General features: G+C 33.2%; 3 protein-coding genes across 3 annotated transcripts; 1 reads left to right on the top strand and 2 right to left on the bottom strand.

Annotated features, from left to right (window-relative positions):
• The first annotated feature begins 6,275 nt into the window (after positions 1–6,275).
• On the top strand, positions 6,276–12,982 carry LOC110605824 (auxin response factor 5). Its single transcript, XM_021744474.2, has 14 exons — positions 6,276–7,230; positions 7,447–7,559; positions 8,665–8,763; positions 8,864–8,920; positions 9,055–9,207; positions 9,295–9,379; positions 9,569–9,659; positions 9,891–10,055; positions 10,152–10,274; positions 10,451–10,526; positions 10,611–10,746; positions 10,820–12,117; positions 12,303–12,493; positions 12,571–12,982. Exons 1-14 carry the CDS (start codon positions 7,098–7,100, stop codon positions 12,710–12,712), a joined length of 2,862 nt encoding a protein of 953 aa, XP_021600166.2. The 5' UTR covers positions 6,276–7,097; the 3' UTR covers positions 12,713–12,982.
• Positions 12,983–13,057: 75 nt separating this feature from the next.
• Positions 13,058–14,979, bottom strand: LOC110605825 (probable methyltransferase At1g29790). The gene has a single exon (XM_021744475.2). It carries the CDS (start codon positions 14,601–14,603, stop codon positions 13,344–13,346), a length of 1,260 nt encoding a protein of 419 aa, XP_021600167.1. The 5' UTR covers positions 14,604–14,979; the 3' UTR covers positions 13,058–13,343.
• Positions 14,980–15,647: 668 nt separating this feature from the next.
• Positions 15,648–18,401, bottom strand: LOC110606590. The gene is made up of 3 exons (XM_021745464.2): positions 18,201–18,401; positions 18,058–18,123; positions 15,648–16,070 (listed from the first exon to the last, which is right to left on the bottom strand). The coding sequence occupies exons 1-3, from the start codon at positions 18,246–18,248 to the stop codon at positions 16,023–16,025; spliced, it is 162 nt and encodes a 53-aa protein (XP_021601156.2). The 5' UTR covers positions 18,249–18,401; the 3' UTR covers positions 15,648–16,022.

An 18,401-nucleotide genomic window follows, 5' to 3' on the forward strand; every position in this document is an offset into this window, starting at 1 on the left:
AAGTCCTTTTCACTTAAGCAAGCATGATGAATATAAACAAGCACCTCAAGCAAGCACGTCGGAAAACCCTAAGCACCTTTCGAAAGTGACTCGTTCCCGACTCGCTAATCACACTGTCTGCTTTATTTCTGAATACGTCTGTTTCTTTATTTGAGTTTTCTATGATTCAGTTATTAGCAGTTTAGAGTTATGCTAGCACATTCCCTAAGGCCACTTACTCTAGTAGTGAAATAGCCTAGCCCTACCTAGGGATGTCACTGCTCTAGCTATGTGTTTGAGGATGTTACAAATAGACTCTCTAGCTAATAAATGGGCGGCTCTATTTTCTGAACGCCGTACCCAACAAATATGAATGTTACCCTGAGACCGCATAACATCTTTGCAATCAGAAACAATTAATCCAAACTCTGAAAAGTCATTCAGAGGAGAGCGAATAGCCAAGACTAAGGATTGGTTATCCGTAAAAATACAACCCGCCTGAAGAAAACAATCTCTAGCATAAGATAAACATTGACGCAAGGCCAAAGTTTCAGCAATAATAGGTTGCCCACCCCCCTCATAGAAACCCGAAATTGCAATGGAAAAGAAGCATTCCAAGTCCTCAAATACTGCTGCAAAACCGAACAAATCAGCACTAGCAAAGATTGCACAATCAATGAATGCAATCCAATCAACTTCAAGAGTGGTAGCCTCAACCAATGGGAGCACACGAGGAACAGATGGGTGGGATAACGTCCTTGGTCGAGACACAAGTGAAGCCACATAATCATTAAAATAGGAACTAGCAGCATGATGAACCTCACTGGGTGACAAAACTTTATTGACCCACAATCTTTCATTCCTGGCATGCCATAACTTCCATGCATGTATAGCCATACGTGCAGTCCTTTCTCTGCCAAAAGTATTATAAATATGAATAAAAAAATCCATGAATATAGAAAAATCAACAGCAGTAGAAAAACCAGCAAGTCTCCATAACTCAACAGCCATTGGACAATGCAAAAAAACATGTGAAATAGATTCATCATGATCACAAAAAAGACATGCAGCAGGTACATGTATCCCACGCCTCAAAAGAATATCCCGAGTAGGAAGCACTCCACGACAAGTACACCAAAGAAAATCCCGAACTTTGGGAGGAACATCAAGAGACCAAAGACGATTCCACCCATCATTATAACCCAGCACACCAGTCCTACCCGACAATTCTAAGGCACAAAAATAGGCAGATTTAACTTAGTACACACTCTTCTTATACAAGTGCCAAATTAATTTATCCGGTTTTGGGAATAGAGGCAATGGAATAGTAAGAATAGCTCTCATATCAGCAACTAAAAATATTCATTAGTTTCTCTACATCCCAACGCAGCTCACCTTCAACAAACAAATCACATACTCTCATGGCTTCAGGAACAAACATCGCCTCATCTAAAGGCATAAAACCAATATCCCGAGGAATCCAAGGGCAATTAACAACAAAAACCTGCTTACTATCACCAATTTGCCACCTTACCCCACGTTGCAACATTTGTTGAGAAGACAAAAGTAACATTTAAATATTATTGAAATAATACATTTAAATATTAAATAATTATGAAAAGTAACATTAAATAAAAATTTTATTAATATTAAATTATTCAGTAATAATGGTTCTTCTAATTATTAATATTTATATAAAAATTGTAATTAAATATTAATTAATTATAAAAAGGAATACAAAAATAATAATTTTAATAATGTTAATCTTTTAATTATAACAATTATAATTTATTTTTAAAGTAAAAATAATAATTATTATTAAAATTAATTTAAAGTTGGTAAATAAGTATGTAAATTTTACAATATGCATGAATAATAAAAAAAATTTAATTTTGATATAAGAAATTATAGGATAATAAATAATAATATAATTTGGATAATGATAAACTAATTTTTAATTAAGAATATTAAAATATTAAAGTAATTGTAATAATATTAAATTATTAGATAATAAGTCTAAATATATAAAATTAAAATTATAAAATAATAATTAAATTGATTATAATAATTTTAAGAATAACTATCAACTATATATCCAAAAAAAAAATAACAATTTTAATATAATCTAAAAATTTCTTTATATAATTATAAAAAATTAATAATTTTAATTATATAAAATTATCATATAATAAGTTGTTGCTTTAATTATTTATAATTATATTTAAATGTTAAAGTAAACAATAATTTTTATTATCTCAATTTATTTAAATTAATTAAATAGATATTTAAATTATGAGGTATATATAAAAATATTAAAAATCAAAATTTTGATATAAAATTATCAAAATAACATATTTAAATATCGATAAATTTTGAAAAATAATAAAAAATTAACTCAAAATTATAAAAATAATATAAATCATTACAGTGATAGAATATAGTTTTAAGATTTAACTTTTTTAATATCTTCTAAAAATTAATTATATGCATATATTAATAATTATAAAATATTAATAAATTTAATAATATTATATTATAAGATAGTAAGTTGCTGTTTATATTATTAACCATTATATTAAATATTTAAAGTGAATAATAATTTTATTATTTAAATTAATATAAGTTAGTAAATAATTATTTTAATTTTATAATACATATAAATAGTAAAATAAATAGTTTGAGATAAAATTTTTAAAATAAATTTTAATTTTGATAATATTGAATTGATAAATAAAAATTTTAATTTAAAATATTAATTATAGGATAATAAAATAATAATATAACTTATTTATATAATAATGGTAATTTTATATTTATTTAAAAATATTAAAATAATAATTATAATATTAAATTATGGGATAAAAAGTTTAAATTTATAAGATAATACTTACAAAATAATAAAGTGAAATAAATAAATAAATAAATAAATAAATAAAATATATATATATATATATATATATATATATATATATAATGAATAGGATAATAAAGTGAATTTTTCATATAATTATTTTTTATGTATATTTAAAAGAGTCATAAAAAATACTTTATATTAATACAAATGATTTTTAATGTTATTAAATTAACTTTTTAAGATAATTAAAATACTTTATTTATTATTTTTATTATTTTCTGTATATTTTGTTTATTCTAACAAATTTAACTTAATGTTTTAATTTATAAATATTAATTATTTTTAACATGATTTCATTTTGTTTATATTTTTATCGTTAAATTTTAAAAGATTTTATTAATATGGAAAAAAATAATAATAATTAATGCATAATTTATTTTTATTTAATTTATAATTCTGATAAAAAATATAAAATTACTATATTTTATTATTTATTCAGTTATATATTTTAAAAATAAATTTAACCAATCAAAAAAATTAACATCAGCTAATTTTAAAATAAATATTATATTTTGTTACAAATTATATTTTTATTTATTTTATTATTAAAAATTTTATAACCATTTATTTTTGTATGAAGAATAAAAATTGAAACAATTATATTTAAATATTCATTTGAAAAAGCGAACAATCTTACAATTCATTTTAACGTTTACAAAATGTAAATAAATTTATAAAAAATTTGAATTAATTATAATTTTATGTTATTTTATATGAATGCTTATATTTTATCAATTACATTTTTCTATTTTTTATAATATAAAAAATTATTTAAAAAATATTTTATATAAAAAATATAAATATATAAAAACTTATGAGTACATGTAATGAATAGTAACAACGTGCAAATTATAATTATTATTTTAATTTTAAGGTGATTATATTAAAAAATTAATAAATAAAGTAATTTTTTAAAAAGGTATTGGAAAAATTATAAATTCACTTTATTTTTTAAAGCTGTTTTAAAAATTATACTATTTTTTTAATTATAATTTATTTTATATGATGAGTATCGGTTACGCTATTAAATGCTGTCACAAAATTAAAAAGTTTCACTTAATTTTATTTTAAATTATCGTATATGATATTTTAAGTATCGGGAGCATTTTAGACGATAACTGAAAACTACCAGACACATATTTTCAAATTAAATATTGACGATTCTAAAAAATAATGGATAGAATGGCTTTCAACCTCTGCTTCATCTGAGATGTTGGTGGTGAGTGGATAAAGGGTTTCTAAGAGAATCATTACTCTAAGGTTTGGGCTATCCATAAAGAGATCCTGCTCGCAGAATACATGTATTTGGATAGTTTGATTATTGAATTCGATTACTTTGAATTAAAATCACTCTTAATTGGAGACCATTACCATTAAAATTGTAAATTGAAATATAATCAATTCGGTGCAAATTTTTAATGATCAGAGTTTGAGATTAGACATATATATTCAAAAGCTAATAAAGTTATGAACCAACTAGCTCACTTGACACAAAAATACTATCTGTCAACATTATTGGTGCGTTGGTTTTCAATAAAATTAAAATTTAAAATTAATTAATTTTTCTTTGTGCTAATGCTTTTCTCTTTACGAATATATATAACTTATTTTTTAAATGTTTCAATTTTTGTGGACTTGTAAAATATTCGTGTCTAATTGTGTTAGTTAAAATTAATTAGTTCTGAGTCAATTTCCATTAAAATCATTATCATAAAACTCTGCAATTGGTAAAAAATAAATGAAATTCATGATTCATCACATGAGGATTGAAATCGTGATTCGTGAAATCCTTAATTATTTCACCTTTATCGCCTTATTAAAAAGGGGAAAAAAAATCCAGATCCTAAAATAGTTGAGCTTAGAATAATGATTCAATCAAATTCAAAACTGGGGACCATTCAATGATTTGTGATTCTAGGTCTCAATTAAATCAAAACCATATGGTATGGATGAGGAGTTAGATTTACGCTCTTCCCATTTCAACCATATAACATCTATTTCGGTTCAAATAGAACTGAACCAAAGCCCCCTCTTTACAATTCAATTTCAATTTGAGAAAAAACGTAAATTTACTTTTTTAACGTTTATTTCGATATTAAAATTATCCCAATCCAATTCAGAATGAGTTTTAATAAATTCAAGTTTAACTAATTTTAATTTAATTTGATTTGTTTTAATTAATTTTATTTTATATATATTGTTTATATTTATTTTTAAATTTATTATTTAGTTAATATATTATAATTAAATAATTATTTAATTTTAAAAATTATAAAAATTTAATAATTAATCATTTCATTCATTTTAATCATTAAATATTTTACTATTTAAAAAATTATTATTCTCTTAATTTTATAAAAAAATTATTAATTAATTTATCTATATTAAAAATATTTTAATTTTTTTATAATATTAAACTGTTTAAATTAAAAAAATAATTAATAAAATTTTATATAATATAAAAATAAAATAATATTTTTGGATATTTTTATTTGGTTCAAAGTCGTCCCCTCCCCATGTCATACGGATCGGGTCCCGGATTCTAAACGTGCTTAGTGGCACGGTGGCAGATGACAAAACGACAAGTGAATTAGAGTCCTTCTAAAGTTGAATCAGCGATACGGTCCACACATCAAAAGGCGGTCTTCCTTATTCTCTCGGGATACGCAAAAACAACAGAAGCCTAGTAGCTCTTTACCGCAAAACGCAAAGCCTCTCTCTCTATAATTTGTTTTCATATCGATAATATATAATACTCCTACTATAAAAAAAAATTAATAATAATAATAATAAAAAAAAGGAGATGCGTGCGTGACGCTTTTGCCCATGCAATTCTTACCATCATGTACATAGCATGAGCTCTCTATTTTAGAAAATCCTTTCTCTTCTTTCCCTTACTTTTTGCCTCTTACAAATACATTCTCCTCTGCAAGCTATCCCCCATTTCACACGCCTTTCTCCTATTCTTGTACATTTTTCTTACCAAAAAATAATTATTTTTTAATTAGATGAGGTATTTTTAATCAAAATGCAGGAAACGGCGCCGTGGAAAGACAAATACCAGTATGTGGATTGTAGACCGTGTCGTTCAATGTTAGCGTACGCCTTCCCCCACCTATTTGTCGTGAACTGCACGCGTGACGAATAGTCAAATTAAATCAGACGCAAAAGAAGGGGAAGAATATATATTCTTTATTATTTAGAATTAAAAAATACAGAGCAGGTGAAATCAAAAGCCAAAAAGCACGAGATCAAAAAAGCCAAAAAAAAAAAAATAAAGGGCGAGAGCTAGAGAGAGAAATCTCCCGCAAATCCTCGTAATCCACGTGCTAAAATGCGCCACCTTTACACTCTTTGCATATTACTACGCACCTCCTCCCTCCTTTTTCAAAATCTCTCTCTTTGAGGACTGTTCTCTAATCTCTATCTCTGCTAGTACTGTTTTCGTGTTCAAGTAGTCTAAGCTCTTTTTTCTTTTTTTCTTCTTTTAACTTTTCTTTATTGTGTGTATTCTACTTTTAAATTTGTCTTCCAACAGTTTAAAGCTGCAACGAAATCGCCATATACAGAAAGAGTGTGCGCAGGATAAGAGCTTGCACACTCTTTCTACTTTGAAGCAATTACACATTAGAGGAGATTAGTAGAGTTTCAGATATAGGTAAATTAAAAGGAGGGAGCTTTTGAGGGAGGACAGGGAGAAAAAAGAGAGAAGGGGAATCACAGAGGTGATGATGATATATGGAGGGGGTTCATTGAAAGGTCGGTTTCTTTAGAGGTGATAAAAACAAGCACTTGATAATAACAAAGCCATCCAAACAGAGATTGAGAGAGAAAGAGGAGACCCACTCCCATGCTTCGGTCCGCGTGCTTTGATGCAAAATGATGGTTTTGCCAATTGTTATGTCAAGAGGCCCACGTTAAAAAGATCTCCCTAAGTTGCCTTTTTGCAGGTTGTTGTTTCCTTGATTTTGGACTCCCTGAAGGGGGAAGGTGTCTCTTATGTGTCCAATTGCATTGGTCTTTCTGGGTCACCCTCAGATTCACATGACATGGTTTAATCAATCGTCCCTTTCCTTTCCTTCCTTTGGAGAAACACATGTCTGATTTCAAAGGGGGTTTTTTCTCAGTTGAAGTTGTGGGTTTGGGAGTAGAGACGTGAAGATGGGGTTTTCTTCTCAGTTTTTCTGGTTGGCGTAGAGGGTGTATGCATTTTAAACAGAAGCACATGATGATGGGTTCTGTTGAAGAGAAAATCAAAGCAGGAGGCTTGGTTGGCGGAATACAGACCAATCTGCTCGAGGAAATGAAGTTGTTAAAAGAAATTCAGGACCATTCTGGTTAGTTATATTTCACTAAAATCATTTCCTTTTTGGTTGTTCTATAAGTTTGGCTTCTTTTCGCTCATGGGTCGAATGATCTGGTAAAGTTTTTATTTTTTTTTCACCATGCTATTTATTGGCGTCTACCTACAAAGTTCTATGTGAGACCCCTCTTCCCTGTAAAGGCAGTTCAAGAGTGTGCCTCATGTTTAGAGTTTCTCTACTTGATTTCAGGGACTCGCAAGACAATAAACTCGGAGCTGTGGTACGCATGTGCTGGTCCACTTGTTTCCTTGCCTCAGGTTGGAAGCCTTGTGTATTATTTTCCTCAGGGACACAGCGAGCAGGTTGCAATCTTTCTCCTTAGCTCTTCATGCTTCTTCACTTATTATTTTTCAATTGAATACAGATTACACTTTATAGATTGTGAGCACATTATATTTATGAAGTAAGAGTTAAAGTAGAAGCAGATCACTGTGAATTTAATTAGAAGGAAGAAAGTTTTTTTGTTCTTTATATTTAAACCGTAGCTTTTGAGGTTCTTATCACTGTGTTTGTCAATGTTATCAGAGATCCTTTATGTTGAAGCTAGATTTACTACTGTAGTATTCATCTGCCGTCCCTTATTTTCTAAAATAAACTGTCATCTGTTTCATGCTTAAGGCATAGTCTTAGTCTGTGTAAAGATACTGAGTCAAAACCAAGAATGGTAATTTTTGCTGTGGAGTGTCAGAATTCTATAACAAACTATACAACATAGGTACCACTTCGTGATGCTGCAGTCATCTTTTAAATCTGATTCTACAAATCTAGGATAAATTGATTGATCATTTACTTGTTCTGGTCCTTTTTGTGGTTTGTCGTTTTAATAGCTATTTTTAAGGTTGATTGTAATACAGTAGGTGTTGGAAATTGATATTTCACCTATACGAGTTTCTGTATGCTTGTTGCTGGGGCTGTCCCCCTTGAAGCAAGTAAAAGTTAAATTTTATGATGTGATTTTTATCAATATCTATTCATTGACAAGTGATGTTGCATAAGCAGCGTAATGACTAATGACCTTAAAAATGCAAATCATTAAATCTGATTTTTAAAGTGCACTGACCTGCCTGCTTTAGATAATAGTGTGAGAAACAAATAGCTAGTTTTTATTCTCTTTTGCTGGGACAACAATGGGCTTTTTTATTGTCTTTAACAGAAAATAAATTTGGTAAAATTAATTTGATTGTGTCCCTTAAACGCTTGCATTTTCAGTTCCTTTGTTATATTTTCAAAACTTAGGAGTGTATTGTTCTGGTACAACTTATGTTAGTTGGGAAGAAGCCTTAATTAATTGAAGCTTTTGGAAACTGAGACTACAGGAAGATGGATTGGTGACAGTTTCTCTGTTGATCTTTGCTGATTATTTCATCATAATTAACTGAATTTATAAACTTCTATTTGCATGTGTAGGTGGCAGTTTCCACTAAAAGGACAGCAACATCACAAATTCCCAACTACCCAAATCTTCCTTCTCAGTTGCTATGCCAAGTTCACAATGTTACCTTACATGTATGCCAAACCTTATTTGGCTCTTTGGCTTTTATATCTGCATGCTACTGTTATATCTTATTACAAATTCAGTTATTTTACCTGCTCTACCTAAATTTAGGCAGACAAAGATACCGATGAGATCTATGCCCAAATGAGTCTTCAACCAGTGAACTCAGTAAGTTTAATATTATAGCTGGTTAACTTTTTTTCTGCCTTCTGTCTCTCGACTCTCTCATCCTTCCTGCCGAAAAGTAATGATAGAAGAGAGAATGGATGATGCAATAAGTCTGTTTATTTATCTCTGTTTAGGAAAAGGATGTCTTCCCCATACCGGATTTTGGATTAAAGCCCAGCAAACATCCCACTGAATTTTTCTGCAAAACCTTGACAGCCAGTGACACTAGTACACACGGAGGATTCTCAGTGCCACGAAGGGCAGCAGAAAAGCTTTTTCCTGCACTGGTGAGTTCTGATATGATCTAAATATATTTGAATGCCGTGGTTAGATAGAGGTATTCTATTTGACTTGATGGCTGAATTAATTCTCAGGATTACACTATGCAACCACCAACGCAAGAGCTTGTTGTCAGAGACTTGCATGATAATACGTGGACATTTCGCCATATTTATCGTGGTGAGTAGTCTTTTGATTATTGTTCCTATTCCTTGAGCAAGTTGTTTCATGAAGACTTTTTCAGAAATATGGTAACTTTCTTGAATGTTTAATCTGGGAATGTCCTTAGTCAAGTGCTAATATCTTTTGCATTGAACAGCGATTTGACTGCTTATCTGGAACATTATCTATCTCTGTCATTTAATGCAGGGCAGCCTAAGCGGCACCTTCTTACAACTGGGTGGAGCATATTTGTTGGTACAAAAAGGCTTAAAGCTGGTGACTCTGTTTTGTTTATCAGGTAACTTGCATCCTTTTCATACTACAACTTTAATTGTTTCTCATTGGTTTATTACAAAACAATAATTTTTTCTTGATTTTCAGGTTGACTGGCAAAATGATAGTAAATTTTCTTGTCCTGTGTGGTTGCTCTTTTTTTTTTTTCTAGTGAACACAAGATCACATTCATTGTATGCCATTAAATTTTACTACTATTGTCTTTTTGACTTATTCTTTTTTTTAATATGACCAGGGATGAAAAGTCTCAGTTATTGGTGGGGGTGAGGCGTGCAAATCGTCAACAGACAACACTACCATCATCAGTTCTATCTGCCGACAGCATGCATATTGGAGTCCTTGCTGCTGCAGCTCATGCTGCTGCCAATAGGAGCCCGTTCACCATTTTTTACAATCCAAGGTCTATTTGATATACATTATGATATGCCAAAATTCTAGCTCTCCTTATTGTGGTTGTCTGAAAGTAGTGGTCACATGTCCTTTCTATCTTTAATAGGGCATGCCCCTCGGAGTTTGTAATTCCTTTAGCTAAACACCGAAAAGCTGTGTATGGCACTCAAGTTTCAGTTGGGATGAGGTTTGGAATGATGTTCGAAACAGAGGAGTCGGGCAAACGCAGGTATTTTTCTATTTATTGCACCCTTCTATATCGTTATTATGTGGCAATTGTGAATAAAGTTTGGCAGTAATGTTATGAAGACTATAGAGCCCAACCGCAGTATACTATTCATATGAGAACCAGAGCAGTATTTTTTGGATAGATCCGTAATGTAATGGTTTCTCATATTTCTGCAGATATATGGGCACCATAGTTGGTATCAGTGACATAGATCCGCTGAGATGGCCTGGCTCCAAATGGCGAAATCTTCAGGTAGAGTTGGTAGCATACAACAGAATCTAGGGGACTGCCAATTGCATTGCCAATTGAATTTCCTAATTTAAATTTTATGAACAGGTGGAGTGGGATGAGCCAGGGTGTTCTGATAAGCAGAATAGGGTTAGTCCATGGGAAATTGAGACTCCTGAAAGTCTCTTCATTTTTCCTTCTCTGACTTCCGGTCTCAAACGACCCTTGCATTCAGGATTTTTAGGTAACCTTCATCCTATTTCTGTTTTAAGTGGGAAACTTTGTTGGATATTCATTATAGCCTTTTGTTTTGCCAGGAGGAGAAACTGAATGGGGGAACTTGATAAAAAGACCACTTATTTGGCTTCCTGAAAATGGAAATGGGAATTTTCCATACTCGTCAATTCCAAACACGTGTTCTGAGCGATTACTTAAGATGCTAATGAAACCTCACGATAACCATCCTGGTATATATGAGTCTGCTCTGCCAGAAATCGCTGCTTCCAAAGGGACTCCTTTAGATGATATGAAGGCCATGCAGGGAACAGTCAACCAGATGCCTCAGCTTAACCAGTCTGTAGCCATGTCAGTAGAAAACCAAACTTATTCCCAGTTCTGCGCCAGCCAATCGAATGCTATGATCTCATCTTCATCAAAAATAAATTTACCTGGGAAGTTGCATCCTCCTTGCAATCTCGAGAATCAAACAGCAGATGGTATTAGTAACGAAAAGCTAAAATCTGAACCTGACCATTCTACAGATAAGTTAAGCCAGGTAACCTCTGTAGGAGAAAGCAATGAGGAAAAGTCATCCTCAAGTCCTACAAATCTGCAGAACTGCGGTAACCAGATGGACTTTCAAAATCAGAATCAGGCTCAATTGCATGCACAAAGCAGTCTATGGTCTGTACAGCCACTGTTGGAGCCTTCTGGTGTGCATCCCCAGCAAATTAATATATCCCAAGCTGATTCTATTCCCCTTAGTGGCTCACTTCCTTTCCTAGATACTGATGAATGGATTTCAAACCCTTCTTGCATCTCTCTCCCTGGGATGTATGGATCATCTGGGCCTTTGTCGATGTTTGGGTTGCAAGAACAGTCAGCCGGACTCCCAGACCCCTCTATACCTTTAATGAATCAAGGTTTGTGGGATCAGCAATTGAACAATTTAAGATTTTTATCCCCAGGAAGCCATCTCATTCCTTTAGCTCCGCAAGAACCCTGTAATCTTAACTCAAGTGGCGCCAAAGATTTATCAGATGAGAGTAATGATCAAAGTGGCATTTATGATACTCTTAATATTGATGTTGGCAATGGTGGTAGTGCTGTAATTGACCCTTCGGTGTCAAATGTCATTTTGGATGAGTTCTGTACTTCAAAGGGTGTTGATTTTCAAAATCCTTCAGATTGTTTAGTTGGCAACTTTAGCTCAAGCCAGGATGTTCAGTCTCAGATTACTTCAGCAAGCTTGGCAGACTCCCAAGCTTTCTCGCAGCAGGAATTTCCGGACAGCTTAGGTGGTACACCTTCAAGCAATGTGGATTTTGAGAAGGGCAATTACATGCAGAATAATTCATGGCAGCAAGTTGCTCCACGAGTGCGAACATATACAAAGGTACTACTTGCATGTGTAGGTTCCTATTCCTGGGTTTAGGAATCATAGTCAATGTACATCTTGATTGAGTTGCATCACTATTCATTATGTGAACTAGCAATGTAAAGTCAAGGATTTTACAATCAAATCCAGTCGAGTTCAACAATATTTGTCTAAGTTAATGAAACAATTTATACTTCTCGCAGGTTCAAAAGGCTGGCTCTGTCGGGAGGTCAATTGATGTCTCAAGTTTTAGAAACTATGAAGAACTATGTTCTGCAATTGAATGCATGTTCGGGCTTGAGGGGCTGCTTAATAATCCAAGGGAGTCAGGGTGGAAGCTGGTATACGTGGACTATGAGAATGATGTTCTACTTATTGGAGATGATCCGTGGGAGTAAGTTAAAATCATCTGTGTATAGTGTAGTTAATTGTAGCTAATTTCTTAAAATGCCATTTTATGTATTTGTGCAGAGAATTTGTTGGCTGTGTCCGCTGCATAAGAATTCTGTCACCTTCAGAAGTTCAGCAGATGAGCGAGGAGGGAATGAAGCTTCTTAACAATGCCAATATCCAGGGCCTAGCTGCTTCCGTCACAGAAGGTAGCCGTGCTTGAGATTGAACAATGGTGTTCTCTTCTAATTGGTGGAAACTTTTTCTTTGAATGGTCTCATCTGGATCAAACACTTGCCGAGTTTACGATTTTTGATGCTGCAGTGATGATGACGTGGGTACTACTGTGTTAGGATGGATATCTTTAGAGATGTATGAAATATGAGATGACATTAGTTCATGTCTTAACTAATGCATGAGATACTTTATAATAACGTGTTTTACAAACTATATGGAGTTGATTAGTGAGGCTAATTATGTTTGTTTTTAATTATTGCATTTCTTTTGATATTTTACACTTCTAGAAGATGTGAAAATTGTTGCATTTCAACAGCTTACACCGACTATCAGTCCAAAGGCTACTCGCAATTCAAAAGATTCAAGACTGCACTACATAATTTTCCATTTCTAACATTTACTTTACCTTGGATAACTAAAACCCAACTACACTTTGTAATGGAGTACAAAAAAGGGGAAAAAAAGTTATCTTAAAATTACAGACAGTTGCACATCACCTTCTACTGCCGATATGCAGTTGAGAAAGAACACAATTCAGGTTACTCATTGCACCTTGAAACAAAATTTCAGCATGATTTTCTCTCTTGAATTACAGTTTTCTGTAGAAACCAAAATCATCACCCTCTTGCTGGCTTTTGCAGCACTGCAGATAAATAAATTTCAGATTTGCCTGAACCAGCTGTATCTACCTTGTCTCCCACAACCCATTTCAGCTTCTTATAACCAAACCGCTCTATCAACCTAGTTAACGTCTTCTTCTTCTCCTCATCACTGCAAAAGAAGTTATCCAACCAAAACAATCCACCAGCTCTCAAAATGCGGTCAATGTCAAACATTAAGAACTCCAATTTCTCAGGTTTCCCCCCCATATCTAGTCCACTGGACGCATGGACCAGATCAAACACATTATCATAGAAAGGGAATCTATGATCTAGGCTCAAATACAGCGGGAAAAGCCCTCTTGCTGCAATGAATTCGCTAAATGGAGCATCGATGTTTAAAGTGTTAGTGACCACAGTTACGTTTCTCTCTGCCATTCTAGCAGCAAAAGTACCAGACCCACCAGCAATATCAAATCCTATTCTAATTCCTCCACTTGCTAAAGCTAACACATCATCAATAACAAAATCACTCTTGCTTGTAGCCTTAACATACTTTTGATTTTCATACCCATTAGCCAAATCAAAGCAACCAACACATTCCCTACTCAATTTCTTTTTATTTAAGCACTCAAAATTCTTGCAACCAATACCACTCCAAGTTAGAATCTTTTCACTGACAGGCTTCCATAGTGAAATAGGAAAAGGGGAAAGACCCACCTTAGAAACAGGCTTGGCAAAGCATCTCCTCCTCGGTAAAGGTTCGCATCCACGCAAAATCAGCTTCTGGCCAAGGCTCCAATCATCGGGACAAGGCCCAGAGACCTTGTAAGTCATGTACTGAGACAACAGATCTGCAGATTTCTCACAAGAATGCCCCACAGATGCCACCATTTCAGTAATCCCAGTTCTTGAATCTTTACCAAGAGGCAGCTGGTGATGCTGTAGGAAAAATTTGAGCTCATTTGCAATATTGGGCCTTGAGATATCGATGGTTTCATACCCTAAGAGCTCTTTTTCCATCTTAGCAAGCTTTTTTTGGGAAGAATCAATCTCCTTAAGGATAAGAGAGACGTGTTCAGAGATTAAAGAGAAGTTCTTGTGGGTGTTATGAAGGACATGACTTTGGTGTTTGGGAGAGGATGTGAAGGCATATAAAGCAAAGAGATTGGTGGAGATAACAGAGAAGATCATAAGAATGTTAACTGCTGAGGAGCACACAGTAGCTCTCTTGAATTTGGCTGTGCCATCTCCAATATTCAGCGACACGGATCCCATCTTGGTCTCCTTCAGGCTTCTGCTTCAGATTTGTTGGGAGGGGGAGGGGGGGGGGGGGGAGACAGAGAGAGAGAGGGGTTTATCGAGCAGTGAGGGAGAGTGAGATTTGTGAAGCGGAGCAGCAAGTGGACATATTTCAAAAGAAAGATATAATTAGAGTATAATTGCGAGAGGAGATCAGGACAACTTAGCTTTGAGGAGAAAGAGAGAGAGTTAAGGGGATGGTTGTCTGTTGTCGGTTGCATACTGCAACATTTACAAGTGAACACGCTCATGCATTGAGATTCTTCGCATTGGGCCGTACACGTGTTAGCATCACATAGTGACATGATGTTGGACCTATTGGACCTACCGTGGGACTGTCAACTATCAACATTTATAGAAAAAGGGCCTCGGTAATGGACGTGATGTTTATTTAAACTTGATTACTTTTTTTTTTTTCATCTATGTATTATATCATAATTCATATTTAACTTTTATATTTTAATAAATAAAATAAACTTAAGTTTTAATTCTTTTATGCACCTCTCTAATTACTTTTTTTCATTTTTTTATTCCGATAAAGAATTAAAAATATACCTTAATACCTCATATTATTATTATAAACGTTTTTTTTTAAAATGGGATGTCGATTGGCTAATTTGCTCAAAAATTTTTTAAAATGATGAGATTATTATCATCTAATTTTTTTGAACTTATAAAAATTTAAAATACAATCAACCACATGTGAGCAAATCAAAATTTTGTTCAATTGGATAATCCTAACTAGTAAAGACTAATAAGTACATATTCAGCAAGCTATTCTTTATTTATTTATGTACACAACTTGAGTTGATTCCAGCATAAGCATTACCTTATAAAGTACAAACTGGACAAAATCAATCCTGCCCCAACTTATTTGATTGCACACGAAAATTGCCTAATGTTTTGAAGGTGATGAAGAATTTGACCCTTGTGTTCAGCTGTGAAGCTCCGTATCACCAAGTGCAGATAATGAGTTGTGCTAGTTTAAATCACTGTCTAATTCCTTTAATATCACAAATAGACAATGAACATTAAATAACTCAAATTTAAAATTTCAACAGTGGCCAACTCCAGTCTATTGCCCAATCAACTACTATTTATCTGGCAACTGCTTCCTGAAGCTAGTTGGAAACCAGATCCGTTTATCATCACAAAAGGCATGAAAAAAAATTCAAACAATGCCATCGAGTGTTTCTTCATGAACGTTTAGGCATTCACAAAAGAAGATTCTAAGCAAATCCACAAATCTGCCGTTCTGATGATTCTGAGATGTAAAAAGAAAACTTTAAACCTCTAAATTAAGCATCACCTTTGCCAAGATTAAAATTTAAAATGATAGGAACCATTCAAAATTCCCAAACTTTTTATTTCAACCCAAACCAGCAGGTCAGCAACTCAATGATGTGCCTTAGCTTCAGAATTCTTATGCGACTTAGTCTTCATCTGGAAAAAGGAATTGAGCTATGAGCATTGCAATCACAACTTTAGGGCAAGATTTATCAATGGAAAATCATAATTTATGAACCGTAACAGGAAATGCTCCAAACAGAAGAAGAAGAAGAAGAAGAAGATTTCTAAAGATAGGTACAAACATATAGGAAAGTAGAAACTAAAGACCTAGCATGAACCATAGAGAATGAAATTATAAACATGATAAATATACTGAGTTTGGATGTTTTGGTTACTTCCGATCTTTTCGAGGTAGCACAAACACAAATGGAATTTTTATTTGTACGATACAAGATTAATTTAATTGTAGATCCATTTAGGCAGACACAAAGAGCATTACTTTACTACATCATGTTAAGTTTCCAACTATATTCAGTACTTAATTATCAAGTATCAACTATGGCTGCAAGCCTCCTAGCAAGCTGTTCCCATCCATAAAAATAAAAGTGAAAATTAATTTTTCGTCCCTGCAGTATAGCATAATTAATGAATCTGTCCCTCTATTTTTAGAACCCAACATTTTAGTCCCTAAAGTTTAATTCTATAAAAATCAGTGGTCCCTCCGTCAAAGATGCTGATAGTGTAAGAAGAAATGACCAATCTACCCTTCTATTCTTACCCTTCTATTCTTTCTTCTCTTTACTCTCAACACATTCTCTCTTTGTGTTTATTTTTTTCAGGGATAAAGAACATAGAACAAAAGTCATTCATAAATCAAAATAATAACTGAAATCTCAATCTACACAAATAAAATAAAACTTTCAACAAATTTAAGATTCAAACTCAATAATCTAACAAAAATCAAAATAGATAAAATTCAAATCATCAAAAATAAAAAATCAACAAATCAATCATAGCTCCCGTCACCTATCCCTTGCGATCTCTCACTGCTCACTGTCAACCGTTGCTTGTGTCGCTCCTCTTTCTCAATGCTCCAGTTCGCTCCTGTTGCTCGTTGCTGCCATCGCCTGTTGTTGCCTATCAATCCAATGCCTATCGCTTGTGTTATCTGCCACTCAGTTGCACATCATCCGTCGATCGTCGTTATTCGCCAGTTGAAGCGAGGAGAGGAGATGAAAGAAAACCGTCTCCAACGAGCTGCAAGACCTCAGGAGTAGCCATGATTGAATGTGCGCTAGTCATATCTGACTCCTTGCGATATCGATTTGGAGAGTTTGAGGAACAAAAAAAGAAGAGAATAAAGGAAAGGATTGAAGCAGCGGGAATATGCCGCGCCTGATGCAGTGAGGATGCTTTACTTCAACTTTCCCTAATTATGCATATAAGGGATGAACATGATTTAGGGATTTGAAGAGGAATGAAGAGGATTTGGAAATTTAAAGGGGAAGTAATTTTTATTATTAATAAGGGTATTTTTGAAACTATATTTTAATCTCTTTCATTTGATCAAACTTAAATCATTGACTTAATAGAATTATTAGACAGAGGGACTACTGATTTAGACAAAATTAAACTTCATGGATCAGAGCATTGGGCTCTAAAAATAAAGAGACAGATCCAATAATTATGCTATACCTCAGGAATGAAAAAGTAATTTTCCAAAAATAAAACAAAAGCAAAAAAAATAGAGAAAGAAGGAAGCCAAACTCAAGGATATGAACCCTATCTCACAGATTTTCTTTTGAAAGATGATCAGTTACTGTAGCTAGATTATTGATAGATTAAGTCACAGAAACTTAGTATATCTCCAACGTGAATGTAGATTGGAATCCAAATTTCCAAAATGATTCTTGCGTTTAGGCTATCTATGTGCTAGGGATTACAAATGGTTGTAGAGAAAGTACACATAACAATAAGGAAATGCATATTCAAGATCAACAAAATTATGATTACAATATATATGCTAATCCAGTGAAATCTCAGATTGCAAAATCTAATTATAATCCAGCAAATGAATGAAAAACACAAAGTAAGATCCGTCTTACAGAGCAGCTATAAACGATCAAAACACGAGAATTACCTTTAGAATCTTCAGCTTCAAACTTCCATACACCAGACCTAAACTGAATGCTGACGCTCGAGCCACCTAATCAGACCAACGAAACCAAATATAAAAGTCGAGAATAGAAATTTAGATTGCAGAAAGTGAGAAATAATAGTTACCAGAGCGAGAGTGCTGGTGCCGGAGTATGGACCTGGAGGTGGCGCCATTTAATTGACTGAAAGATCTGATCACAATGCCTCAGATGAGAAGAGAAACCCTTATTAGATTAGATCGCAAAATCCTGATGAGTGGGGTTTTTCTCGCTTCTGGTTTTTCAATATTTCATGCGCTTCTACCTGGTTTGCCCATTACACATAAAG

This window comes from Manihot esculenta, chromosome 18 (genome assembly GCF_001659605.2).
Source record: "Manihot esculenta cultivar AM560-2 chromosome 18, M.esculenta_v8, whole genome shotgun sequence".
NCBI lineage: Eukaryota > Viridiplantae > Streptophyta > Magnoliopsida > Malpighiales > Euphorbiaceae > Manihot > Manihot esculenta.

What these genes read in the sequence shown, in the direction of transcription:
- LOC110605825 (XM_021744475.2), bottom strand. Translation starts at nt 14,603, where the DNA reads ATGGGATCCGTGTCGCTGAATATTGGAGATGGCACAGCCAAATTCAAG.
- LOC110605824 (XM_021744474.2), top strand. Translation starts at nt 7,098, where the DNA reads ATGCATTTTAAACAGAAGCACATGATGATGGGTTCTGTTGAAGAGAAA. An exon ending in AGAAATTCAGGACCATTCTG is followed by an intron (nt 7,231 to 7,446) that starts GTTAGTTATATT and finishes ACTTGATTTCAG; the next exon opens with GGACTCGCAAGACAATAAAC. An exon ending in CTTGCATTCAGGATTTTTAG is followed by an intron (nt 10,747 to 10,819) that starts GTAACCTTCATC and finishes TTGTTTTGCCAG; the next exon opens with GAGGAGAAACTGAATGGGGG.
- LOC110606590 (XM_021745464.2), bottom strand. Translation starts at nt 18,248, where the DNA reads ATGGCGCCACCTCCAGGTCCATACTCCGGCACCAGCACTCTCGCTCTG. An exon ending in GCACCAGCACTCTCGCTCTG is followed by an intron (nt 18,124 to 18,200) that starts GTAACTATTATT and finishes TGGTCTGATTAG; the next exon opens with GTGGCTCGAGCGTCAGCATT. An exon ending in TGAAGCTGAAGATTCTAAAG is followed by an intron (nt 16,071 to 18,057) that starts GTAATTCTCGTG and finishes TCCTTTTTCCAG; the next exon opens with ATGAAGACTAAGTCGCATAA.